The 26,959-nt window shown below is 46.4% G+C and overlaps 1 protein-coding gene across 4 annotated transcripts in view; it reads left to right on the forward strand.

The window, feature by feature from the left end:
* LOC119430955 (SCY1-like protein 2) overlaps positions 1–26,959 on the forward strand; it is a 433,350-nt gene that overhangs the window by 258,673 nt on the left and 147,718 nt on the right. For 3 of the 4 annotated variants that reach the window (XM_049657735.1, XM_049657737.1, XM_049657738.1), the window contains exons 4-6: positions 13,165–13,358; positions 19,513–19,831; positions 22,612–22,746. In XM_049657735.1, the coding sequence (XP_049513692.1) occupies positions 19,757–19,831; positions 22,612–22,746 (210 nt within the window). In that variant the 5' untranslated portion in view covers positions 13,165–13,358; positions 19,513–19,756. Of the gene's footprint in view, positions 1–13,164; positions 13,359–19,491; positions 19,832–22,611; positions 22,747–26,959 lie in introns of those variants that run through there. The other variant, XM_049657736.1, reaches the window with a different exon arrangement.

The following is a 26,959-nucleotide window of genomic DNA, read 5'->3' on the forward strand; positions in this document are numbered from 1 at the left end:
GATACGGGAACAACAGGAAGATGGCTATTTTTGGTGAGAGACCACTTTTATAGCGCTGCATTGCCAACGCGCATATTTACGCTCGATATAGAATTGGAAATCCAACATGCCGTATCATCATCTTCGGCGTTGTTTTGAGCAGCTACCATGTATAGATAGACACGTGACGCATCGAGCGCTCTGCAATTGGGCCGAGAGACGTTGAGCGCCAAACAGCTTCGCGCTTGTCTATAAACGGACTACCGGGAGCTGTTTCAAATTGCGTCGAAACGACGCAGCTTCAAGAGTAAAACAGGATGCCATGTCTTCCTGTCTGACACCTACCGTTTACTTTAGGTGCTCCCACGTTCGCAGGGTATATCGATGGCTGCAAAGGCTGAGTCATAGATCGAGGGAGAAGGTGACGAAAGATTGCGTTGTTGAGAGCTTATACCAGGAAGGAAATGAAGGAGGTGACAGATTACAGTTGCAGAAAGGAAGGAATGTCGAACGTGTCTCGACATACCATTTCAGCTCAGTTTAAGCTCGACGATTTGTAACACTTTCCAAGAATCAATGTGTCACTCTTATAGGAAACAGATGACGTCCAGTTACGCAGACAAATAACGCTTTTCCTTTGAACAGTACTCGATTACGGTCGATGCTATACGGACGCGACGCCCGACGATACCGTAGAATTTGGCATTTCGAAGTTGATGGGAACCCCGATCTCAGCGCCACGGCTAACCTACACTCAGACCTTCGCGTCAAAGCCACTACTTCCCAAATGTCTACAGCGTATACGCTTGTCATTACCGCGCAATCTTCTCGTGAAGCGCATTTCTGAAGATTCATGTATTGTGATGCGCTCAATGCGAGCTTTCGCAACGTCATCACCACACTATCACTTTCATTTCCCCCTGGACGTGCGAGCTGTCGATAAGACGCAGCTTCAGCTTCCCGGCGAAATGTTTGTAAACTTTCGAGACGAGTATTGAAAAGCTCGCAGGTTGGCCTCTGTCGGAAGAATAGACGCGAAGCTGTGAGAGGCGAAAAGCGGCGTGCCTTGGAAAAAAACTAAACATTACAGCGAAGTCTCAGGGACGATCGATGAACAGGAAATTCGGGAAGGAGGAAAGAGAAAGACGCTTTCTTCACTCCTTTTTAATCGATTCCTTGGGATACGTTATTGTGCGCCGCTTCAAAGCGTAGTCTCATAAAAGAGAAGAGAGAAATAAAAAGAAGGACATGTAGGGGGAAAAGACGACGACTTTTTGAATGGCACTTGTTCCGGCTTGTTTTCTCTCTGGGCGGCGTCTATTCAATTCTTTTGTTCGGAAGTCAAAGGAATGCTATGGATGCTGCTACGTGACGCGTGGAGCCTTCCATTCTTCTTCGCAGTCTGGTCCGTTGAGTACCTGCGAGGCACCCCTTGGGTGCCCTTTTTGTATTCGTTTCACTGCGGTGATGCTATTTCTCGCGTTTTTTTTTTTATTTTTTCATCTTAATGCTCGATGAATCTCTTCTGCTGGAACAAGTGTGCGCAGATCGCGGTAAAATAATTTGGGCACCGCAACTTAAGTGGCTGGCAATGGAGAGCCAGATTATATGGGAAGTCACAGCTGCCTCTCTGTTCCACCTTCGTTGACTTTGCTTAAACGGAATGTACGTTACCTTTCTCGAGATAAAAAAAGGAAAAAAGAAAGGAAAAAAAGATAGAAAAACAACTGAAAAGGTACGTCTCTGTTGGTAGGGTGGTTTCCTTCTTTTATTTACTTTTCCCTTCTGCTTGCGTGATCATGATATGGGTCCCCTTATCGAGCTCTATATTTACTTTTCAAATTTTATTGAGTGGACATTGCCTCTTTTACAACATTGCGAATAGGCTATCATATTTTTTTCGTTTCTCGCCTCAACTTCGAAGCCTGCTATTGTTGATTGAAGGACAGAAGCCGTGACAGCGTTTCGTTCAGCGAAACTGAAGTAGCTAGTGCGCAGAAGCAAGAAATGCCAGACAAAAAAAAGAAGATCGCTACGTTCTACAATTTTCATTTTGTCTAAAATATATTTTCTCGTTGTCGTATTAGTCAACGGGAAATAATGCGTATATTTGCACATTCGTTTCTTTTTGACGTGCAAATGTTCTCACAGTTCTGACATTCGGGATCAACATAGATTTTTCTAACAACGCAAACGCTTACCGTCAAGTCTAGTATAGTGAAAAAATGCTACGTGCCGCTATCTATCTATCTATCTATCTATCTATCTATCTATCTATCTATCTATCTATCTATCTATCTATCTATCTATCTATCTATCTATCGTTGTTTCTTTCTTTCTTTCTTTCTTTCTTTCTTTGCCCAAGTACTAGAGTCACCTGTGTGTCCTGCGCGATGTTAAGCCTTTTTGAGAAACACTGCAGGTCTCGATGAGATAGCTTAAGTAGTTTGCGCGTTGCGTGTCATGTTTTGTGTATGTCTTCCTTTTTTGTGTGTGTGGACGAGGAGGTTCACCATGTTTTTATTAAGATCATTGTCTTTCTTGGCGAGTTTTCCGTTTCGGGTATCTGGATTTCCAGCCTTATCAGCTGATCCCGAAAATATTGCTGTCTATAAATGTGAGCCGTTCCAGTGGGTATCTGCAGTTTAAAAAAGTGGACTGTTTCCAAAGTTTGTGGAGTCTAAAATTGTAGGCCGATCCCGAAGATAGTATAGTAAAAAAAATATATATATCGAAGCAGTGCGACGCTCTTCCTACTCTTCTCCCGCAAGGGGTGATGCGATAGAGTTCCGTTCGCAATGATTCCGCCTCATTTTCAACCCCAGCTCGCTCACATAATTTACACCCTTTAAAGAAAATAAGGGTGTATATAGGTTTATAACTCACACCATTACATCCTTTATGGGCGTAAAGGTGTGAGTTATAAACCGATTTACACCCTTGTTCACATTACAGGGCGCAAATTATTTTACAGTGGGGAAAGACGTTGTCTTTGATCGAATTCAACTGGTGATTCAATCGCCTTCCAAGTTTTTTTTTTTCAATATACGTCGATGCCACCAGCTAAGCTTCACGAAAAGCAAACGTTAATGGCGGGGCAGCCGTCATCGTAGCTCAATTGGTAATGTGAACAAGCACACTCGCAAAGAACACACGCGCAAGCGCCCACACACACAAAATAAATGAATTCTGCTAATCTTTCTCAAAATGGCCCCGACCCACGTGTTCGCGAGTGATATTGCCGCGTGAAGATGGATGGCGCTTCTTTAAGCATCTGTCTTCACCGAAGCAGAAAACGCGACAAGTAATGGCGACACTTTGTCACAAGACGAAGAAGCATGAAGAGTCAAAGTGTTACGGTGACTGGGAGAAAAATAACTTTCCACTAAGTCTTCTCCGTTTAATTCTGCGCAGCTGGCCTCGATGACTTGACACTCGTTCACGGTTCTTCGGAGGAAGTAATTATAATAACGCTGCAGGAAACGATGACTATGCCTCTTTCGTTAATGCAGGGGGATCAGTCGGCCGGCTTGGTAATCTGGCAACGCAAGACTGCTATGCCGTGAAGAATGATAATTCAAAGTTTATTTTGGCTGAAGTGTAGATTGCGTTGCATTTACTTTCGGTTTTAGCGATAAGACGAGGGGACCCGACAGGCTCGGTTCTCTTGGCAGTCACAACAGTATCATGAAACAGACAATTAAGCGAGAGAAAATAGAAAACACAAGTTTTGTCATTTCGAAACGACGGATCGAGTTTTGACTGCGTGCTTAACATTGTTAAGAAAAGGTGGAGAGAGGAAGAGAGAGAGAAAGCACGAAGTTTTTTTTTTTTAAAGCCGGAAGATTTACCTCAGTTAAGTCTTACTAGAGACAATAAAACTATGTCAATGTAATGGCATCCCACTGCCATGGAAAGGCCAGCAGTGTTCTTTCCGCTTTTCAGGGTGTCCTGCTTGCTGCCCATGGTATTGAATTTGTGCCACGATCACCATGATTTGCGGCTTACAATGCGCAGTTCCAACTTTTCCCATCATTCGCAGACACAGTCCCAGACAGCATGCTATACCCCAGACAAAGTAATCAAGCTATGCATGGCGGCAATCATAACCGACGTTGATCTTCTGGGTGGTGTCGCAGCGCCACTGACCGGCACAGCGTTTAGAACAAATTGATCGGCAGGACGCCATTGGACGGCTTCTCCTAAGTTGTACTGCTTACTTCATGGAAACTCAGTAATAATTTTTTTTATTGTCGTGTTTCGTTGTGGAAGCGAATGTTAGCAGGCATTTCAGAATGGTTCGTATGTACTGTTCGGGGAGCTCACGGTAAAGACAAATGAAGAGCTCTGAGGTGAGCTAGCAGCTGTATTTCTAACGTAAACAGCAGGCACGGCCGACATGACCTACGTGGAAATTTTCCCAACGAAGTTTCTAGTGAGCGTTGCATGCTCCAGTACTCTTGGTGTATTTGTCTTGCTTTGCTTCGGAACACAAAATCGATACTGGGAAAGAGTTCACGTTGTGCCTCTCTGTGTGGTACATTGTTGTACACGTGACGCCTGACCAGATCCAAAGATCAATATGGCTGCGGCCTTTGTGTGACTTCTGTCCACCCTGTGCTTTAATCTGTTAAGTACACAACTCCTTGAGCAGACGGTTGTTTGCGCTTCTTTCGGCTCAGGCAGGACAACCCGGATAAATATTGGCAAGTTTCGAAACCGCACTGAATTTAGGCTTTCTCGCTCTAACGCCAATAAGCGTATGGAATAGGTTGTATTATTTCAATTCATCGGCTTTTCGCAGTCACAGAAGGCAATAATATTGGTTGTATTTTTTTTGGCCCTTGCCTGGCGTTCGTTCCAGCAGTCCACCTTCATTATCCTTTTCTACCTTGTCCTTGTCTACCTTCATTATCCTTCACCAACCATTTAGCTCAACTCCGACGAAAACAGAGACAGTCTGGGATGCTTCAGGCACGCTCAAGTGATGTACTGCGCAAAGCAGTTTGAACTTTCTCCTTCGTAGCCACCTGACAAGCTCCGGCTCTTTCGGCTTCACTCAGTTCATACGAAAGACCAGACACACCTTCGGTCTTCGTCCCCACGCGATGAGCGATTCTGACCTGAGTGCATGCGCAGGAAGCGCGCCCGCTGATGTCCCTCTTGCGAAGTCACATGGTGTCACTAATAGGTGGTGTGAAAAACATGGCGTTGATTACGTGTTTCCCGCTCCGCAGTCGCTTCCGGCGCATTTATTTAGCAAAAGCATAGCCTTCGAGATCTGCTTCTGTTAACCAGGGCGAGTCGTTGCTGGGGCGTGCATTTGGACGCCACCTATTAGGCCCGCATCCTCACTGAAGCCTCTTTCGCCCGACTGAGAGGCGTTATCTCCACAGCGCTGAGAAATTGCTGCATCACGCGTCACGTGACTTTGAAGGCTCCGCCGTGTGATCGGCTCCTTTGGGCGCCCAATCTCCGCACTTCACTGAGCCGGCCATGATCCCGTATTTAGTGAACGAATATTACCAGTGCCAATTATCCCACAACTCCGACTTAACAAATAGAATAATGAGTTTTATGGTCCTCCGTATGGCGAATCTTACATCAGTGTCCTTGTTAGCCTGTTATGACGCATGCAGATTAGAGAGCGTGTTTTAACTTTACATTACAACTTCATTTTTCGCATGCACGATTAAAGCGATTTACTCGGGTAAATTTACTTCTTTCTGCAGGTAACAGCGCCGAGGACCACTTCCGCATTACAACATCACGTAACTGGCGGCACATCAGTCTAGCACTGTGGCACGTAAATCGGAGGATTTTATAGGGTAACTCAATTTGGCACTCTGCGGTAGGGAATTAAACTGCACCTTAAGTACCACGAAATACGCTCTGCTTTGCGGAACCTCCAGCAATAGAAGATAGCTCGTAACGTTGAGCTATCATGGCATTTTCTACCCTACGGTGACAGCGTGGCATGCTGACTAAATGCGATAGCTGACCAGTACCAAACACTCATATACATATGTGCTATGCCACGCCCAGATCAAGCGGTAACTATAATGTGCACTAGCAAACGCGATTTGTTTGGCTATTTGTATTGTTCCTCTCTTTATAATGATACGATTGAGGAGACATTCACACATTTTTTTTTTCTTTTGTACAACATACTGTCCGAAAGGTCACCGGTATTATTCTGCTCTGGTACGTTTAGTGATACGCTTGCGTGACTTATCATCGGTGCCATTCGTCTCCTCCATTTTCTCTCAAAGCCACGTTCGGACATGACACCAAACTGCTACATCCAGGGCAACACAGTAAAACTGCGAACAAACTAAGAGCAAAGTGGAACTTTGAGGAACTTAACTGAAGTCTTCCTCTCGGGAAAATCGGCAGAATAGTGTTCATGAATGGCACTCAAGACGTGTCCCTGCCTCTGTTCTAGAGGTACGGCAGGGAGGTTAACCAGTAGCGAGTTTCCGGTTTGCTACCCTGCACTGGAGGTTTGGGGGGGGGGGGGGTCATAGGGGTTGTATAGAGGACACATAGAGAGAGGGAAAGAACAAAAAAACGAATTAACACGAAAGGCGGTCTAATTAGAGGCGTTCACACTGGCCGGTGGTTCTCAAGAAGCTCAGTAGCGCTCGCACAGTCTTCTGATACGATGTTAAGTCCCTTGTCACACGATCGTTGGTGAGAAGACTATCTTGTCATCTAGATAAGATAGACAGCTGGACCATTTGAGTTCCCGAACCAGCATCTCCATAATTATCTCAAATGTTAATTACTGGTGCATTGCATATATATAAATCAATATATTGATTTAAATTTGTCTGCGTAAGGTGCTGACTTAAGTATTGGCGAGGTTTCCAAAGTACTGCTGCGCCACTGCTTTTCTCTTGCCACCCTCATGTTTTCTACAAACTGTAAATAAGCCTTGAATTGATAATGACCAAGAGACAATGACCAATATGGCCTTTTCACGATGCATACCGTGTAAAACATGTACTGCAATAACCATGTGGTAAAATGCCCAGGTCAATATATACAGGGTGTTTCAGCGAACACTTTCAAATTTTATTTAAGGTTGCCTGTGGCAGATAGCCCGATTCTAGCGAATGCGCTGGTCTACTCGGAGAGGCGGACATTACTTGCACAAAAAATTGAAATGCATAATCGAATAATTAACAGAAATTCACTAATTAAGTTTTTAAATAATTACCTGATGACCTATATTGCAATTTACAAATTGTAGCCGTGGAGTTCGCAAGGCGGATCCACTTGGAACGAATTCTCGGGATGAAGCCAGTTTCGAGATATTAATTCCCGAACTTGGCTGAGAAATGCATTGGCGTTCCAGTTAATTTTGTTCTTGGATGCATAAAGCGACGTTTTGTTAAGAACTTAGCTGGAACGCCAATGCATTTCCCCGCAAAGTTCGGGAATTAATATCTCGTAACTGGTGTCATCCCGAGAAACTGTTCCAAGTGGATCCGCCTGGCGAACTCCATGGCTACAATTTTCAAATTGCAATATGGGCCATCAAGTAATTAGTTAAAAACTTAATTAGTGAATTTCTGTTAATTATTCGATTATGCATTTCAATTTCTTGTGCAAGTAATGTCCGCCTTTTCGAGTAGACCAGCTCATTAACTAGAATTGTGCTATCTGCGACAGGTAACCTTTGAGAATTTTTGAAAGTGTTCGCTGAAACACCCTGTATATATATATATATATATATATATATATATATATATATTGCCATCAAGACACTGTTTCTCTGCCATTGCACCGTGAATTTGTTGCCACTGGCCTTAAAGGGCTGAAATCAATTGGCCCTTGTTTGTGCTCCATAACAAGAGGTTACAATCTCTCCAGTGAGCATCGGCCGCTCTCGATAGAAAACAAAACAAAAATTGCAAAAAAAAACGAGAAGAGAAAACAAAATATAAATGGAGAGACAGAGCAGACGCAGCACGTGAGCGAACGCGAAGGACAAACTCGGCAATCCAGAGCACGTCTTCCGGACTTCACGAACCGTCGCCGCCCTGGCGCACTCTCGTGTCAGCGTCGAGGAAGTGAACCCGCGGTGTGGATCGGCGAAATAAATCGGCCTGTCATGCTGACTGAGTAGCTACAGAACCGCTCTATTTTTTTCTCTCTTTTTTTTTTTTTTTGAGAAAATAGGCCTACGAACAAAACGTAATAATGTTAAGAGACCTCCCCTGCTCCAGAAACCTAGTCCGGTTGGCGAGACATTCAAGAGAAAATGTTTTAAAAAACGGGTAGGGGGTGGGGGGAGAGCAATAGAAGCCCACGTCAACGGGGAGAAGAAAAAAAGTAAAATATGGCGAAAGAGGCACTCCGTGTGAGCGAGGATTGAATCCTGTCATCTCCTATTTGGTGGAGTTCGGCTCTGTTCGACCGATGTTCTGTACCTTCTTCAGATGCCTACGACTTTCTCTACAGCACTGGATCTGTTGCCGTGATTCCTTTCTTTTCTTCTTTTTTTTTCTTTCTTTCTTCTTCTTTTTTTTCTGGTGTGGCGAATTCTGTGCCAGTCTTCTCAGATTCTGTTGATGGAACTTCAGTGAAAAAAATGCTTGCCTTTAAATGAGGATTGAGCACGTATCATCTTCTTTTAGACGAAAAAAATGTGATCACCAGTGGGTGAGTTGGCCCACGTGTATCTAGAGAAAAGAGAGTCCTATGGCACTCAGCACTCCGTATACCTGAAATGAACCCTATTTTTTGCTCAAAAGCAAATTTTTCAGCCGTTTTTGTTGTTGTTGCTCATTAAATGTGAAAACGAAATGAAAAGCTTAACAGCTTAAGAGCCTGCAATCCGACATTGTTGATAAGAATAACGCAATACAGAGAAAGATCTATTCAAATAAAGCATAAATATTTAATTCGTTCCAATTCCTGAAGATAACCTTGCTCCATACTAAGAACATAACACGGATTTCTAAATATGTACATGTACTGAGTAATAACCTGCCAAAGCATGACCTGTAATGAGCATGTGTTAACCTCTAAACATGCTAAAACATTTGAGTTCGCAGTGATGTGAATAAAGAGTAACTGATATTGAAGATACATGAAAGTGAGCAGAGCTTGAAAAGGGCCTAGTTGGTGTAGCTTAATCGTTCTGTGGTGCTTTGGCAGGCATGGCGACACACGAAGCTAGTGGGAAGCAAGAAACACACGAGAACTTGAGCGCAAACTGTCAGCTGAGTTTTATTCGAAAAGAAACTAGAAATGCAGGCCTTTTCCATGACTGCCGCTGGTGCAGAAGCCTGCGTGAGCGAGTCATTGATGTCGCTCTCTCACCTTGAAACACAACTCAAGCAAACACAATTCTAACGCAAATAGCGCTTCCGTGCGATTCAAGTGGGACGCATGTTAAATATGATGTTTCATCCATTTCTCTTTCTTTATTCACTTTTTTCCCTGTTCTTTTTTGTTTTACGCACGTGTAAATCGCAGCTGTTAATAGCGCTCACGTGCATAATTTCTTATTTCGTTTTTCCACGGGCTGTGGTGTTCTACGGCAAGCCAACACGGAAGTCAGCTGTGGTTCTTACTGTTATCTTCTTTATCTACAACCCGTTTTTGGAGCACGACGTTTTAAATTCGCAAGTACACTTTCTCACACAAGTTGTAAGCCCAAATCACTAAGCAGTCTTCGGTAGCTTTTCGGAATCAGTCACAGTCATTTGTTGGGTAGGCCTGCTGGTGTACCGACTATTAAACACAACCAACTATTCTTGCACGGTGTGGTAAAGAACACTACGAACGAAGAAGACAGAAAACGAAAAAGTAAGGACCAAATGAATTTTTTATGCACCACTGCTGCAGACCATGGAATTCAGATCCGAGCTCGAAACATCGTCATCGCAATATAAAATGCAGCTTGTGTAATATGCGCATATTTTGACAATGTTATAATATCTTCCCGGTAGCATGTGGAGATCCACTTTGTTTGATAGTCAGACGCTGAGGAGTAGAGTTCCTGTTGACCCGGTTTTTTAAAGGGGTGAACTCGTGGTGAATAAAAATACTTCTTATCTCGCGTGGCCACCTTCAAACAAACTAGCAGAAAATGCACACACACACAGCCGCCTACTGACAGAGGAATAACATAAACAAAATGACGAGAAGAAAGTAAAAGTACATGTCTTCAATGTCTTTTAGCCGGCTGGTGCTGAACGTGCTTGTCGTCTGCGAGTGAACCCTCTCAGTCCAGCAGTGACGGGGCACTGTGGTCCCGAGTTGCTTGTTCCAAGACCAGTCGGCCCGAGCACTTCTTTTGTTTTGTTTTGTCGTTGGTGCTTACACTAAGGCACCCGAGGCGTTGTTCATGCTCTAGTTCGGCGCCTGTGTCAAACAGTGCGCACGGGACTTGAATGCAGCTCCGTGTGAAGCCGTGCGCCGAGTTAGATAAGACCTGCGAAGGGCGGGGAGTGGGAGAAGGAACGAAAAGAAGTTCCCCCGTGTTCTCTGCGCGGCGCGTGCCTGAGATGCATGCAAATCGCGCGCTCGGGGAGTCCCAAATCTTCTCGTCGGTCCCCCCCCCCCCCCTTTTTTTTTCTTGCTTTCCGTGCATAGCTTGCGTGGAAAATGTTCCTCACGTCGCCTGCAGCTTTTGGCACCATCGTGGCCTCAATTGTTGAAGGTCGTCCAAGTGTTTCCGTTTCTTTTGCTTTTAGGTTTTCGTTTTGTAGCCCGAATTTCGATCCTCAGCTTCCCCGACTTCTTTTAATACACCAACGAACTGACGCTTCACCAAAGGACATGCCCTGTCAGGCAGCGCGGCCCTTGTGTACTTTGGTGGCTGTTGTACCTACTTCGAATGCGAGGTAGCTACAGTTTGCTACTGAAAGTTGATACCTTGTACGCTTCCTTGAGGCGACCTACGTTGTCTATATTTTTTAGTTCTCTGCTGAATAGGGGAGTAAGCGTGCACGTTTAAATAGATAGAAATTGCCCGGAATGTTCTAAATCACTACGATATCCTCGTAGAAGTTAGTGCAGCATAATTTTTCTTATTGTTTTTATTAGAATCGCCGATACGTGACCGTTTTCATAAGTGATCTGTTTTCTTAATCACTGCCGTGTAAAGCGCTGCTTTGGAGCGAGAGTTTAGAGGATTGACTGATGGTAATTGCTGACTTTGAGAACGGAGCCGAGAAGAATTTACCTCCTGTCTTTCAGCTGATGAAACGGCTCGTATAAAAAATACTCTACTTGAAACAGGTTTTAGTGTCGAGTAGGCTCCCAAAGTTTAGCTGCGTTCACAAACCACGGTTAAAGTTTGTACAGCGACGTCTATTGAATCATTTCATGTTTGCACAACTCTTTGGCCCAACGTAGACTGCTAGAACTATTAAAATATTTCTGAAACAGTCGTTTCTCACTTACGTTTGCTTTAGACCTTTGTTATCATTTCGTCAATATTGACAGCACGATTAATTTGTTCATTACTACTAGAATATTTGCTAGAATATCTGCTCTGTAAAGATCTCTAGACGAAAACATGAACGGCGATGATTCAAAACAATGTGCACATAAGAAGCGTGATCAACAACTGGTGTATTGACAGCATGGTCTCAAAGAGGGGACATAGTCGGGGGAAAGAAAAAAAAAGTGAAATGGAAAAAAAAAGAAAATGAGCCCGCGAAGGATGTAACATCCGTCTTTGCTAGAAGCCGTAGCCAGCATCACCTATGACCTCATCCTATCCTACAACACAAAAAGAAACCCAAAACAAAACAACTTCAAATTGCTGCCTTTACGTTCGTCCTCTAAACGAAAATCTCAGGTGATCGTTAGCGTGCATGAGTGAATAAAATGAATTTTTTTCAATTCTCGAATGCTGTAACATCAAAGGACTCAGCGTGACCGAGGAGGAGCGTGAATTCAAAACTACAGCGGCGCACTCATGTGCCATCAATCGTATTACACAATTTCTCCTTTCTTTCTGTCTTTATTTCTTCTTTGCATACTTAAAAAAAAAGAAGTTCGGAAATGCGAGCACAAAGCCGCACCACGGGATTCTTTGAAATTCAAACTGATTTTGCATGCGTCATCTTGAGACGTGAGCATTTTTTCTACCGTGTACGTTCACGTTCCGGTTTCTCTTCTCACTGCATCTCGGTGAAACTACGCGAGTACGGAACGGAGAGAGCGGAAAAAAAAAGAAACTCTGAGAACGTCATGTCCAGACTGTTTTCTTCTTGCTCCTTCAAACAGAACACATTTCGGATCAACAGTTCCGTGAAGAACGTGACCGCACTGTGAAACGACCGAGCGCAGGCGTCGTTTCGCGAAGACGCCGGGAAAGATGCGATAGTGATTTGAGCCGAGACCACCGCGCTTTCATCCTCTCCGCCAACTCGTTGAAGTTTTTTTCCGACTCTGCGGTAGTCTGAAAACTACAACGAAACTATAACGAGCTCGGTGGTTCGGGAAAAGAAACCATTACTGTTTACTCTTGCGCGTGTGTTTCGTCGCGATTACTTTTTTTCGATCGCTTCTGCAAGACTTCTTTTCAGATTCGTGCGTCTTATATACACTGGTTGCTTTTTTATGCCTTGGCATGCAGTAATGTAGCCTTTCAGTCGCCTACAGCAGACTTCAGCCATTTCCTGGTCAATACTTTCGCTGGGAAAACAACATATAATATGTATGCGCGCCATGCCATAACACGCACTTTTGCAGTGTTTCTTCCGATATAGAAGAAAAATGATGGTACTGTATACTTGTATCCATACTTTATCGTGAGTTGGCTGACTGATCAGTTCAGGTTGAGCGAGCGAGCGAGCGAGTGAGTGAGTGAGCGGGTGAGTGAGTGAGTGAGTGAGTGAGTGAGTGAGTGAGTGAGTGAGTGAGTGAGTGAGTGAGTGAGTGAGTGAGTGAGTGAGTGAGTGAGTGAGTGAGTGAGTGGCTAGTCATTAATCGTGCAGGTGTTATTAATACTTTTTCGTTACGTGAGTTCCTCTTCGGGTCTGGCGAGTGCAAAACTTGCATGATTACAGTAGCATAGTAGGACTATAAACGTGAACTGCGTTGCGCAGTTTACATCGTAAGTGATCGTTTAACTGTTTAACAACAAAAAGTAAGAGTCACAAAGCCAGGCAGAAGAGTTACAATTTTTTTTCTCGTCTTTCATATCGTTCGCAGACCCCGCCTCGCCACCTGTTGTGAGGAGAAAGCGAGACATACGGCAGAGCGCCCCCTATGCGGCCGCCCCCGAAAGCAGCAGCGACGCCGCATCAGCATCAGCAGTCCCATCGAGAGCGACAGCAGCATCAGCACAGGCGTCATCGGCATCGTCAGCACCGCCAGCGTCGGGTCCAGGGCCCAGCGGCCCATAGGTGAGCAAACACGTGCAAACCACTCTCTACCTCAAAGCTTCATACAAAAATTACTGTAGGGAACTCTGGTTCTATCAGCCCCGTTAAGCTACCAAGCAAATGATTATTTGTACATGGATTTGTCTAATGTTCGTGCCTTTGACTTCAGACGTTCTTGTGGCCTTATTCATTACGCCTTATGTGCCTTCCTAGGCGGTGTACAAATCCACGCCCTAGCAACGATTCTCTCAGAGTAGCAAAAACAGATCTCGAAGGCTATGCATTTGCGCCTAGCACGCACCGTAACTCATCGTGGAACCGTGGGCATGCCATGGCAGCCATCATTTGGGCAGCACCTATAGACGTAAAATTTTAAACTATCCTATTTTTCTAAGCGCAAAAAGCTACGAGACTCTGCGCACATGCGTAAGTATTGCAAATTGCTGCAGTTATCGTGCAATGCTGTCTTGAAAAGAATCCATTTGCAATGCCACTAAGAACGTTGACACCAGAAGCGCGAAGTGTATAGGAAAATCCACTTACTAGTCATATCATTCCTGTGTTCGCCCTTTCTTTTTATTGCGATAGCAATTATATGGACACTTCCACCGGATTTCTGCCGTCGGCGTCGGCGTCGCCGTCGCCGTCGTCGTCGCCGTCGTCGCCGTCGCCGTGAGGTTCCGTATAGATAAAATCTTCGCCGCGCACCGTATGCCCGAGCGGAAGCGTGCGGGCACGCACGCTGTCACGGAGAGCGAACGCACTCAATCTCCCACGCGCAAGCAAGGAAGCGCATCTACTCTGCCAACAACCGCGCGCGTCGCTGGCCCGCATCGACTCTTATCTCCACACGGCTCTGACCTTTATGCGCTGTGCATTCGCCGCTCAGTTTTCGTTGAAGCGATAGACGGCACGTACCTTCGCCCGCTGCGGCGTATATGCGCTTGCTGCCAGCGTTTTGACAGTCGTTGTCTGCAGTCATTCAGTGTGATCTATTCATGTTTGTTTGTGCGCGCTCACACCACAGTTAGTAATAATCGGGCCACATTTTCCAACGCACGCTACACATGCAATGCTGCCCGGATCGGCAGTGAAGCGTTACAGGTGTGTCCCTTCGCACGCGCTGCCCACGGGCAGCGCTTCTCATCAACACCACCGTTTCACACGCGCCTTCTCATGTCATCCAGTCTCTCTTCATGTCGGTCTACTTACGCCGCAGCACACCTGCTTACTTAATCAGCTCATGTTTACTACAATTCATATTGCGACCAAAGCCGCTCACCTTACTTCGTATGACATTGCTGTGTTGCTATCGCATTCATTGCTTCGCCCTTAGGGCGAAACTGTGACATTTTTTTTCTTTCTTTCTTTTTTCTTGTTTTTTTTTCGGCGGAAGGCCGTCCTCGGTATGGTATCCAGGAGACAGCAGTCAGTGGTGGCCTGCCGAAATAGGTGTCGGTGATTCGCCGACGTGGCGAAGAGAGAAAGAGTTAACGTCATAGCGCCAGGTTAGAAGAAAAAAACGGGCAAGTTTGCACTCGGTCGTGCAAAGCTTAGGCACAGCGAAACTGTCGATTCTCAAGTCTTACTGGCTGCTACTGCTAGGTATTAACTTGGTTGCTGCTAGGCCTTAACTTGGTTTAACTTAACTACGCATGTAGGAAAGGTATTCTCGAGCGATAATTTTCGGAAGTACCTTGCCTTTCCCGACATTTCGCGTGACTAGCGCTGGGCGCGTCGGCGCCTACGAGCGACAGCGTTCCTGGCATGCCACGAACGCAGGCAGGCTAACCAAGGTTGGCACAGTGCCAAGAACGCTGTTGCTTGCCGATGATGCCGAACGCGTTCGAGGCTAGCCGCTCGATATCTAGCGAAAGTTGACACGACTAGGCGCAGCCCCTTTCATGCCAAACTCCGAGGCCAAGCTCATGCACACTGGGTGTTTACGTTAGTCATTACGTAGATGGTTGCTAGGCGACACGTACCAGCTATTTTCGGTAGCTTCGGCGTGGCGGGAAACGGTTTACCAGCTGCTGCGGTAGCTCGGCGCGGCGGCTGCGCGGAGTGTTTCCGTCGGTTGGCGTGGCTTGGCGGCCACTGCTGCGTTGCTACTGCTGCGGCGCATGCGCCGCTAGGCGAGGTTATGTAAATTGTGCGCAGCTGTGGCTTGGTTGTTGCTAGGCAAAGGCGAGGAGTTTTCTGCGGAATTCGGACGTTACTCCTGCAGCTTTAACAGCTTCGCTGTTAATACTATGACGACGGAGCGTTTCGTGCATCATCACTTTCGTTAGTATTTCTGATTTTGAGGCCTTATCCTGACCCATACAAGAGTGCAAACGGCGCCTGAAGGAGATAGATAGATAGATAGATAGATAGATAGATAGATAGATAGATAGATAGATAGATAGATAGATAGATAGATAGATAGATAGATAGATAGATAGATAGATAGATAGATAGATAGATAGATAGATAGATAGATAGATAGATAGATAGATAGATAGATAGATAGATAGATAGATAGATAGATAGATAGATAGATAGATAGATAGATAGATAGATAGATAGATAGATGCAAGGGCTCAATTGGAGAGGTTGGGAGCACGTGCCTGCTGCTTCTCCATTTGACTCATATATGGGCTAAGACGATACGCGTGATCTAAATAACAAAACAAATACTGATTAACATAGACAATGGGACAAAAAACTACATGGTGGATGGCGTGATGTCACACATAAGCGCGATGACGAAAAAGAAAAATATTACTCACAGGGGACCCTGATCATGAGAAAGAAATTTACAGAAGAATAAAGTTGTTTTGGAGTGCATACGGCAGGCATTAAAAAATCGTGACTGGGAGCTTACCACCGTCGTTGAAAAGAAAAGGTTACAATCATTGCATTCTACCGGTTCCAACATATGGGGTAGAAACTTGGAGGTTAACAAAGAAGCTCGAGAAGAAGTTAAAGACCGCACAAAGAGCGATGGAATGAAAAATGTTAGGCGTAACGTTGAGAGGCAGGAAGAGAGCGGTGTGGATCAGAGAGCAAACGGAGATAGCCGATATTCTAGTCGACATTAGGCGAAAAAAATGGAGCTGGGCAGGCCATGTAATGCGTAGGATGGATAACCGGTGGACCATTAGGGTTACAGAATGGATACCAAGAGAAGGGGAGTGCAGTCGAGGACGGCAGAAAACTAGGTGGGGTGATGAAGTTAGGGAATTTGCAGGCGCAAATTGGAATCGGGTAGCGCAAGACAGGGGTAATTGAGATCGCTGGAAGAGGCCTTCGTCCTACAGTGCAGATAAATATGAGCTGATGATGATGATGATGATGATGATCATGATGATGAATTGTTACAAATGCGTAATCATACCAGGTCGAAGAAAATAGCCTCGCTGTTACCGTGCTTTAGACCATTTCCTGTATAAGTCTTGCTAACTGCACCGCTAGGATGCCTAAGGACATGGCGAAGGTTTCTACAAACAGAAACAGTGTTCTTCGGCGCATGATACAACTGCATGCAAACTTAATAAAGCCCTATATAAAAAATGAAAGAAGATTAAGCTTCGCCTTTAAGGGTGGAACACGATAGCATTCAAAGCTCGCTGACTGCTTCTCACGCTTTCCAGCAACTGCAGCTTATGTAACCGTAATGTTTACCGGGAAACGCTGGCGGCGAACGCTATGCACGAAGGCCAGCTTTGTGGTAGAAACGCGGCCTCTTGCGTGGGCCGATTCCGGACATCGCGCACAGCCACGCCAAAAAATTTACACAATTTTCAGGTTTCTGTTATTACAGCGAAGTTGTTTATGGCTAGGCTTCCCTGCATTTTTATTGTGGGTGTGCAAAAATGTGCGAACGCTACACACGAAGGGGAGTCTCGTGCTTCTTTTTTTAATGATGTTGCAAGGAATCGAGCGGGCCGCGCCGCGGCTATCGTAAGACCAATGTCAAACAGTAGCTGGAAAACGCTTTCGCGTCAAAAGGGGTTTGTGTTTGAGTTTCCGCGTAGCAGAATTATGTTTTCTGGTATATTAAAGTTACAATCCAACGCTATCGTGCCTGTAGGTTGTGTGTAAGTCGTACTTTGCGAATTTTCTGACGCATTTTACCTTGAGAATATTAATTCAGTCATTTCTCTGCGCCACCTGGAGGGCCTGCGTAGGTCGGGATACGTGGTTCGATATTATTTTTTTTTCGCCGCATTTTCTGCGACACGGTGCCCTCAACGCGTGCGCGTTAGCACTGATGAAACGTTTAAGGGGCGAAGCACATTAGGGCCGAGCCTTGTCCCTCGTCGTCCGTCCGTAGCTTTGGTTTGCATGGAGACCGCTAGGGGCGCTGCGATGCACAAGGGCTGTATAAGTGCTGTATATATATATATATATATATATATACGGGGGATTCACGGTTACCCGAATGATCCCCCGGTGCTTCGCCCACTCATCATCATTCACTGCGTGGATATGCGGTGACTTTTTTTTGCAGGTTGCATTAACTGAAGATTTGTGTACATTGCTTACACACATCACGTGCACAAGAGCTGCACGTGGTTCCCACATTTCAACTGAACAAACAAGGATCCGATGTTTAGTCACACCACATCTTCATTGTCAGTTCTTACGTCATGCCATATTTCAGGACGTATACGTTATCTGCTTAGTTATCTTGAGAGTTTTCTTGTGACGTTTCCTTCTTATAGTTGCGTATCTGAAACGCATGCGCTGAATTCGCTCGAAATCTTTATCAAAGCGCCTGTCTTTATTTCTAGCATCTCCAAAACAAACTACTGCACCACTACCTCATAAATATAGGATGCGAATTTTGCCTAGCTACAAACTTAGCGATGCTGCCATACCGCTGGTGACAGCCATTTCTTGTATTTTAAGGAGGCATCATAGGCAAGCCCACGCGTGCGCGTACGAAGGTCTCCTAATGCATATGAATATACAAGGCTGCACGTGGCCTATATCGAATCAACTCGGATCGCATGATGCAGTCAGCCATTTAACTAGGCCGGAGCAGTCTATAGCGCAACAAGGTAGAACGTTTGTACCTTTTCGCTATGAATAAGTTTATGTGGCGTTCTGGGGTGAGCATGAGCACGCAGGTTCGATTCCCACCTGTAGCGGCCGCATTACGATGGGGATGCAGTGCTTAAAAACACTTGTGTACTTAAATTTTGGCGCACATCGAAGAAACCCGCGTAGTCAAACATAATCCTGAGCCCTCCACTACGGCGCGTCGCATTGTCTCCTCGTTCGGTCGCAAAACAATCAAAGTGCATGATTTGTCTGGCTTTGAAAACAAATGTAGGTGTCACTTTCGTGTATTCAGTGGTGGCCAGATCAGTGCGGCCTCTACAGGCTAATAACCTAAAACTAATTATTCGCACCCTTTCTCACTCTCTTTAGATTTCGCGACCGATCATGTGTCCCGGACTGTGCAAATAAATAAATACCTATACCAACTCTAGGGGCGTGCATTTGGCGGTTACAGATGGAACACGGCAGCGATAATAGTCCAAGGCGGCTGCACTCAAACGCTTTTGTAAAAATCGTTTGCACTCATTCAATTTGTACTCTACCTTAACGAAGAAAGTTGGGCTAGTTTGTATTTATGCATTTGCTGTGGCATAGCTGCTAGCGCGCGCAAGGGCTAACATAGCGCTCTGTCCTGTCACGCCTTTTAGATGCGAAGCAGCTTATGGCGGGGGCTTTGTCCGTCCTGCGTCCCGCGGCGTCCCACACCCGCGCAGCGCATGGCGTCCCCTCCCCCTCTCTCCCCTCTCTTACGTTCCCCCCTTTCTCTCCTCTAGGAATCCGGAGCCGTGCACACGACAGGTGGTGCGACAGCTGCGTACTCCGCTGGGGGTGCCACGGTAGTTCCGCGGTATGAAAATGACGGAGCGCGCGCGCCCCATTCTCTCTCCTGTGCAGCGCCGCGATGAGCGCTCGGGCCGCTGCCGCGAAACCATCTCCCGCTCAAGCTAACCACCTCGCCGCTGCTTCGCATCCACACATGGTTCCCTTTAGCGGGAGATGGAGTAATTTTTTTTTTCGATAGCCTTGTTCTCACTAGTAACTATGTCAGAACAATTGTACTGTACCTTCTCACTGCTCGTCTGTCCGGACGTTGCGACTGATCGCGTGTCGTCGCCGTGCGCAGGGCCCCGTGAAAGGCCACCACCATATTCCCGAGGACGCCCAGCTCGCCGCATGTGCTGCAGCTGGCGTCGGCTGCGGCCGCCGCCGGCTCGCCGCCGTCGGCCGCCGCCGTGCCGCCGAGCGCGGCCACACTGGCGGGAGTGGGCAGCCTGGCCGCGGGGGCGGCGCCCGGCGCAGCGGGCGCGCCCACCACGCTGCCGGCCTCGCTGGTCGCCGAGGAGCGAGGCAAGCTGGCCGTGGCTGGCATGCCCGTGAGCCCCAAGGGGGGCCGCCGGCGTTCCGTCATCGCCGAGCTCGTCAATCCCGGCGGGGGGGACAAGGTGAGCCGCCGCCCCCCCCTCCCTCCCTTCCCCCCGGAGTGAACGAAGTTACTTTTTTCGCTTGTGCTCACTTCGACTACTCCCCCCTCTATTCTTCCCCTTTCCCCCTCCCCAAGTGTAGGGTAGCTAACCGGGCAAGTCCTTGGTTAACCTTAAATCCTACCTTTCCCTCTTCGTTTCTCTCTCTCCCTCTCCCTTCCCTTCCCCCTCCGGATATGTCGCAGAGATCTAAAGGAACAGCGCACACTGGAAAAGGGACACTTAGTGTTACGCATGTTATTTCGTCCAAGAACATTGACAAAGTTGTGTTCAATACGAGCTGCAATGCGGTGCTTGTGGTTAAAGAGGCCCCCAAGACTGCACGCCGGCGCCGACATACGAAGAATTGGGGAAGTAAACACCGTTCCGATTACTCGTAGTAATCAAACTGGTCTTTCCTGTGTCGGCGCCGCTGGTGTAGTCTTCGGGCGCCTTCGACCTTGGGCACCGTGTTGAAGCTTATATTGAACGCGACTGTGCATTTTACAGAGAGAAGTGAAAGTTAGGGACAGACTGGACACTGCCACCGGAAGGGGCACAAAGCGTCCTTGCCCTCAGAAAGTAGGAATACGAACGTAAAAATAGAAGATCGGAAGAAGGGAAAGAAAGAGAAAAGAAATAACAAAGTGACAGATATCAAAGACTAAAGCATTACAGTGAGCAAAAATATAGTTCAGCAATCGGAAGAAAAAAAAAGATCACTGCTGGCTAACTTACTAAGGGCATAAAAAGAAATTTAGGGGGTTTTACGTGCCAAAACCACGATCTGAATATGAGGCAAGCCGTAGTGGGGGACTCCGGAAATTTGGACCAACTGGGGTTCTTTAACGTGCACCTAAATCTAAGTACACGGGTGTTTTCGCATTTCGCCCCCGTAAATGAATAGAAGTAACGTCCGAGGTCCCATCACTCGAAAACAGAGAACAAAAGGAAGGATCGCTAGAAACGGGAAGCCAAGTCACTATCTTTTAGAAAGTAAGGAGGGCGCAGTGTCCCGTCGAGAGTTTTATCCACTCGAGTACATGCATTCTTTCGAGGGACACAAACTGCGCTGTATTATCGCTTCTTCTTTTGTTCCTATTCATATAGGTGTTACTCCAAGGCCACCTTGACAAGGTTATTTCAAGGCCACGTTGACAATGTGGCCTTGTTAACAAGGCCACTTTGTTATAATGATTATAACCATTGAACTGACAAGTGCATCAAGTTGGGCGGGTTAGTAAAGTTCCATGGTGACGGACAAACAGTGCAAAGGAGAGCATGGATTTAAAAAAAATGCACGCAGCAAGATCTGTTTTGCATCCACTTTTTTTCTAAGTTGACGTCCTTCTTCGCGCTCTTTATCAGTCACCATCAAACCAAAACTTTGTGCCTGCTGTTACTGCCGTCTGCCCAAGAGGCTGGAACTTTCCGTCGAGTGAACTAGTGTTCACTTCTTGTTCCAGCTCCTTCCATCTTCTATATTGTACAGAAATGGAGAAATAAATCATTTGTGATTTGCCGACTACTCGACTACTAATCGGCTACTACTCGTCGCAGGGCTTAGCAATTAAAGATAAAATGAAACACAACAAGCGCCAAAGAACACTGAGGTCTTTCTAACTGCATTTGTCCAGGTAAGTAAAAGCAAGCAACAGAGAGAGTGAGAGAATTAACTTTAATGAAAAGGATGGCTCAGTTGCCTAAACAAGGGTGAGGTTCAATACACAAGAGAGTACTAAAAACGTGGACAGACATGCACAGTTACATAAACTGTTCGAAGTAATCAATTGAGTCTGCGAACACTCGCAGAGAGTAATGCTCTCTCCTAGAATTTCCTCCCTTCGTGGTTCAAAGGCTCTTCATGAGTGAAGTCTGTACGTTGTTGTGCATCTGCACACACTTAGTTGAAGCCGGTGCAGGTGTCAATTCTTTTTGCTTCACTTAGAACGACTGGCGATTGAGAAAGTTTGTAAACATTCATTTTACTTAAAGGTACAGGCGCGCAAATAAGGACACATGTAGGAACGAACAGGGCAACACAAAGGAAAGCTATCAACTGAAAGGTCGCTCAATGGTGGGGAAGGATGGAGACGCAAAACTTATCTGCGCATGCTCAAAGGAAGGCAGTGGCAATCCGTCAGTCATGGACACCGACGAACACTCCCGAAGATGCGGTCGCCATTATGTAGTGTAATCAGGGCGTTTCCTTAGTCAAGGACTGATTGAGCATAAACGTTCGTTAACCGGTGGAACACGGCCTAACACTTCGTTACACCGCCGCGATTGCAAGTGCACTCTAAAATTTCCAGATGGTGCTAGTTTTGTTTAGACACGAGAACGAAAAAGTGCGCCTTATGGTCGAGGCATGGCATACCTTTAATTGAAGTAGCTTGTGCGTAGGCCAGCCCTCGATTGTCTTGCTCGAAGAGAAATTGCCTTTCCTAAAGGGTTATTTTCTGGACTGCCCAAATGCGTCCGTCACTGACGGGCTCGCGCTGGCTTCCCTCGTGCATGCGCAGATGAGTTTTGCGCCTTCGTTCTTTTCCGTCATTGTCTCGACTTCTAAATGTATAGTCGACGTTTCTGACGGGCGTTTTCGAGGTTACTTGTGTCCGTGTTAGGCACTCCTGCCTTTCAATGACACCAAATCCTCCTTCCCCTTGTAGCTCGCATTCTACGTGCAGTTCGCTGTTGTTCTATCCTTACCAGTCTTCATGCAGCGAGTGATTATAGTTTTCATATTTTTTTTTCTTGCCCAGCTGCGCACGCGGCCCGCCACGCCTTTGGAGGCGAACCCGATCTCGCAGTTCTACGAGATCGGCCGCCAGACAGCCTCGGCGGGACCCGAGCTGATATGGAAGATCTACGACGCGCAGCGCAAGTCGGACAAGAGGGTGAGTACCCTTGGTTTGTCCCGGCTATGTACAGCCAAGCACAAAAGTTTACGGACCACCGGATCTCAGTAAACGTCCAATTTTCGAGCAGCCTGCGACAGCAGTCAGTAAAACCGATCGTCACAATGTTGTTCACATGCGTATGCTGGTAGAAGCTGTAAATGCAACAACTAGGCTGCATTGTAAGGCTGCTCAGAAATGAGACGTTCTCTCAGATCCCGTGGTCCGTAAACGTTTTTTTTTTTTTTTTTTTGGCTGACTATACCTATGCAATACTCGCGCGTCCTTCGACGGAACTTCAGATTCTTCTGAATTTGGAATATGAAGTTCACGATGGCTCGGGAATGTTTCCGAAGGAGTGAAAACTAGGCTCGAGCGCATGATCATGGCAGTTCCAAGTCATGACCGACAGCTTAACGATGTCCTTGAATAGTACGCGATCACTGCATTATAAATGCAGTACTAATCTGTAGTGTTGAAACCTTAGCAAAACAAGAACGCCTGAGAAAAAGCCACGAAACGCGCAAGGTGCAAAGAAAAAAAGAAATTATAGGCGTAACTGAAGTAGCCAAGAAGACGGTAGGATAGATTAGAGAGCAATAAGGTGTAGCTGACACTATACTTAAGTATAAAACGCAGCTATTGGGCCAGTATATGACAACAAAGATTTCTTTATTTATTTTTATCTGAGTAAGTGATGTGAGTTGGGCACAACGTGCTTGTTAGGTAGCAGAATGACTGCCAAGCAAGAGCAAGCGCGGTCGAGGATGCTTATGAGATGGTGTGATGAGATAAGAAAGTTTGATGGCATATGCAATGTAGTCAGCTGCCCTAAGTAGGTGATAACTGGAGATCACTGGAGATCACAGGGCACGGCCTCGTCCTGCAGTGGGCGGAAAGTAGGCCGATGGTGTAACGTGATGATGCACACCAGGTGTTAGTATAAATGGAAGCGCCAGGTATACGTGAATGGCCCTGCTAAACCTTTCGCTGACCTTGAGCTTAATTTAATGGAACACACATTTTTATTGGAACAGCGAACGTCCACATGCGTTTGAGCATGCGGCAGTTCGTGAGGAACAGATGAGATGATAATGAATTGTGACCTGATAAGAGGATGAAAGAAGCTGCAGCAAAGAAGACGCGAAAAAGCAACAGGAAATTAAGTCTGCCGGAGCTTTTCTTCATAACCAGATTCGCATCTCTTTCGCGGAATAAGTTACCATAAAGGGCAAAGCTTTCCTTGCTCAATATTCTGCCCGGACCCCAGCACTGGTTCTAGTAGCACAATATACAACTGGGTCAGTTGGTCATAGCTAAGACGAGTATTGAACAGCTTAACTGAAAAACAAAGGACTAAGAGAAGACACACATCCTTGTCTGTCTTCCTTAGTCCTTTGTTCTTTCAGTACAGTTGTTCAAAATTCGTCTTAGCTGGTTCTATGTCCATGCCTCTTCTCGGAAACCTTATCATGTGAGAAAATCAGATCAAACCCGTTCACTGCACTCACACCTTAACCACCAGTATCCCCCTGCCAGTCCTACAGAACGTCTCTTTGATATACTCAAAATAGCTAGTAAACTTTTGGTTCGAATTTATCTGAATGTGAACAACTTCAACAAATCTTTCTGCTAGGTAAGAAACTGTGCATCGTTCATTGTTTGAAAAGTTAGGCGTAGAAAACACGCACACAAAATGAGGATAGAAGAACACCTCGCTCTTGTTTAACCTACGCTTCAAACCACGAATAATTTCAACTCGTTCCGTGGTTGGTACGTAACTTCTTTCTTTTTTTTTTTCTTTTTTTTTTAAGGAAAGCTGTCTGCAGGCATAGGTGTTCGAGACAGCAAGGACCATACTTCAACATTTTGTTGGCGCGATGTATATTACACATGAGCGCTTTCAACAGCTTACGCTGACAGCCGAAAACGAGTCGTTTGAACATCGATCTCGTTTTCAACGCCACATTTCCGAGCGGATGCCGGAAGGACTGGATCTAAATCATAGCTTGCTTGTTCACAGGAATGACAGGGTTAGAAGTGCCGAGTGGTATCCCCAAAATAAATAAGAAAGGTAAAAATGAGTCCGGGATTGCGATACAAGATAGAAAAGACGTCACGTGAAAGCGAAGACAAACTTCCTAGGCAATTCAACCTAGTAACGGGTCAGAACTCCTTAAAGTTCACCTGTCGCGAAAGCCGAACGACCTGAAAGGGCTCTCGTGTTTCTTCGTCTTCGCACGAATGCACGGCTCAGACGAAGTCTCCCTTTGCACCTACTTCGGGGGCGTAGAACGCCTCTTTTACCTTGGTACATCCGCATTCCTGAGCTTTCTGTTCGAATTGAAGCACTCTTTTGCCTACGCTACTACCTTCTCATTTTTTTTTAATTCCTTGCTTCCTTTCTTCTGCTCTTTGGCCTTAGTTTTCTGTTATTAGTTTTCTTTCTCGCTCCCTATCGGAAACAGACGCGATTTCTAGAAGTGTGTAGAAAGAAAACGTGGGGCTCTCTTCAGGCCCCTGAAAATAAAATAGTACACTTAGAATGCTACGTCTGAAACGTGCATCTCGCATATTTCCCCTTCTCTCTTTTGTACGCATGCGCTAGCTGTTTTGCTAGAAGCTTACTGCGCACATCTTTATATATCTTAGTTTCAGCTTTATTTGTGTTTGCAGATTGCGCTTCGATGCTGCGTTCATTCAAATCAAACCCCTTATCTTAGTAATTATCAGGCATTCTGTTTGAACTCGCCTGCTTGAATCTTTTTGCATGTGTCTCCCGATAACTTCACGTTTATTATTGTTTTCGTTTAGTCTACTGAACAATTAGCGTGTTTCCTTTTTGAATTATCCCAGTAAAAGTTCTTTAAAAAATGTCACAGTTTCTCCCTAAGGGCGAAAATGAATGCGATAGCAACACAGCAATGTCATACGAAGTAAGGTGAGCGGCTTTGGTAGCAATATGAATTGTAGTTAACATGAGCTGATTAAGTAAGCAGGTGTGCTGCGGCGTAAGTAGACCGACATGAAGAGAGACTCGATGACCACGAGAAGGCGCGTGTGAAACGGTGGTGTTGATGAGAAGCGCTTCCCGTGGGCAGCGCGTGCGAAGAGATACACCTGTAGCGCTGCAGTGCCGATCCGGGCAGCATTGCATGTGTTGCGTGCGTTGGAAAATGTGGCCCGACTATTACTAACTGAATGAACAAGCATGGTGTGAGCGCGCACAAACAAACATGAATAGATCACACTGAATGACTGCAGTCAACGACCGTCAAAACTCTGGCAGCAAGCGGATACGCCGCAGCGGCGAAGGTACGTGCGGTCTATCGCTTCAACGGAAACTGAGCGGCGAATGCACGCGGCGCATAAAGGTCAGAGCCGTGTGGAGATAAGAGACGGTGCGAGCGAGCGACGAGCGCGGTTGTTGGCAGAGTGGAAGTGCGCCCCCCCCCCCCTTCCCCCGCTCCCTCCGGCGCTGGCTTCCCGCTTCCTTGCTTGCGCGTGGGAGATTGAGTGCGTTCGCTCTCCGTGCTAGCGCGCGTCCCCGCACGCTTCCGCTCGTTCATACGGTACGCGGCGAAGATTTTATCTATAGGGAACCTCACGGCGACGGCGACGGCGACGACGACGACGACGGCGACGCCGACGGCAGAAATCCGGTTGAAGTGTCCATATAATTGCTATCGCAATAAAACATCCATGTCTTTGCAACGCAACCATTTTTTGCCTACCTCCCCTGAGTTTGACACGACTGACTGTGTTTTTCGGCAGATCGGCTCAACACGGCGCTGAGCTGGCGCTCAAAAAAGAAAAAAGAAAGAAGAAATAATACATCAAAGATTACTAGATTTCCCAATGCGAATTTTGATGCGCAGCAGTTTAGGTGATTGAATTCGCGATATATTATGATTTTGAACGACAGGGTGCTCTCGGCGGTGGCGCTGAGCCTCTGCTTGGGCAGCTCGTTTAGCAGCAGCGGCCGACGAAGTACCGTATTACCACCGGTTGTGTCACTCACCCCTCAGAAACAAAGCGTGAACACGGGAACGCGTAGCTCGCGCGGAGCGCATTCTCTAGCGGCGGCGGCGCCGCAGGTGATGTAGCGCATGCGCAGTGGGTGCGACGCCCACACCTGCGCTTTGTTTCCGCGCTGGCCGCATGCCTTGAAGCCGCCGGCACCCCGCTTTCCTCCTCATCCTTTCGCCGTACC

This window comes from Dermacentor silvarum, chromosome 10 (genome assembly GCF_013339745.2).
Source record: "Dermacentor silvarum isolate Dsil-2018 chromosome 10, BIME_Dsil_1.4, whole genome shotgun sequence".
NCBI lineage: Eukaryota > Metazoa > Arthropoda > Arachnida > Ixodida > Ixodidae > Dermacentor > Dermacentor silvarum.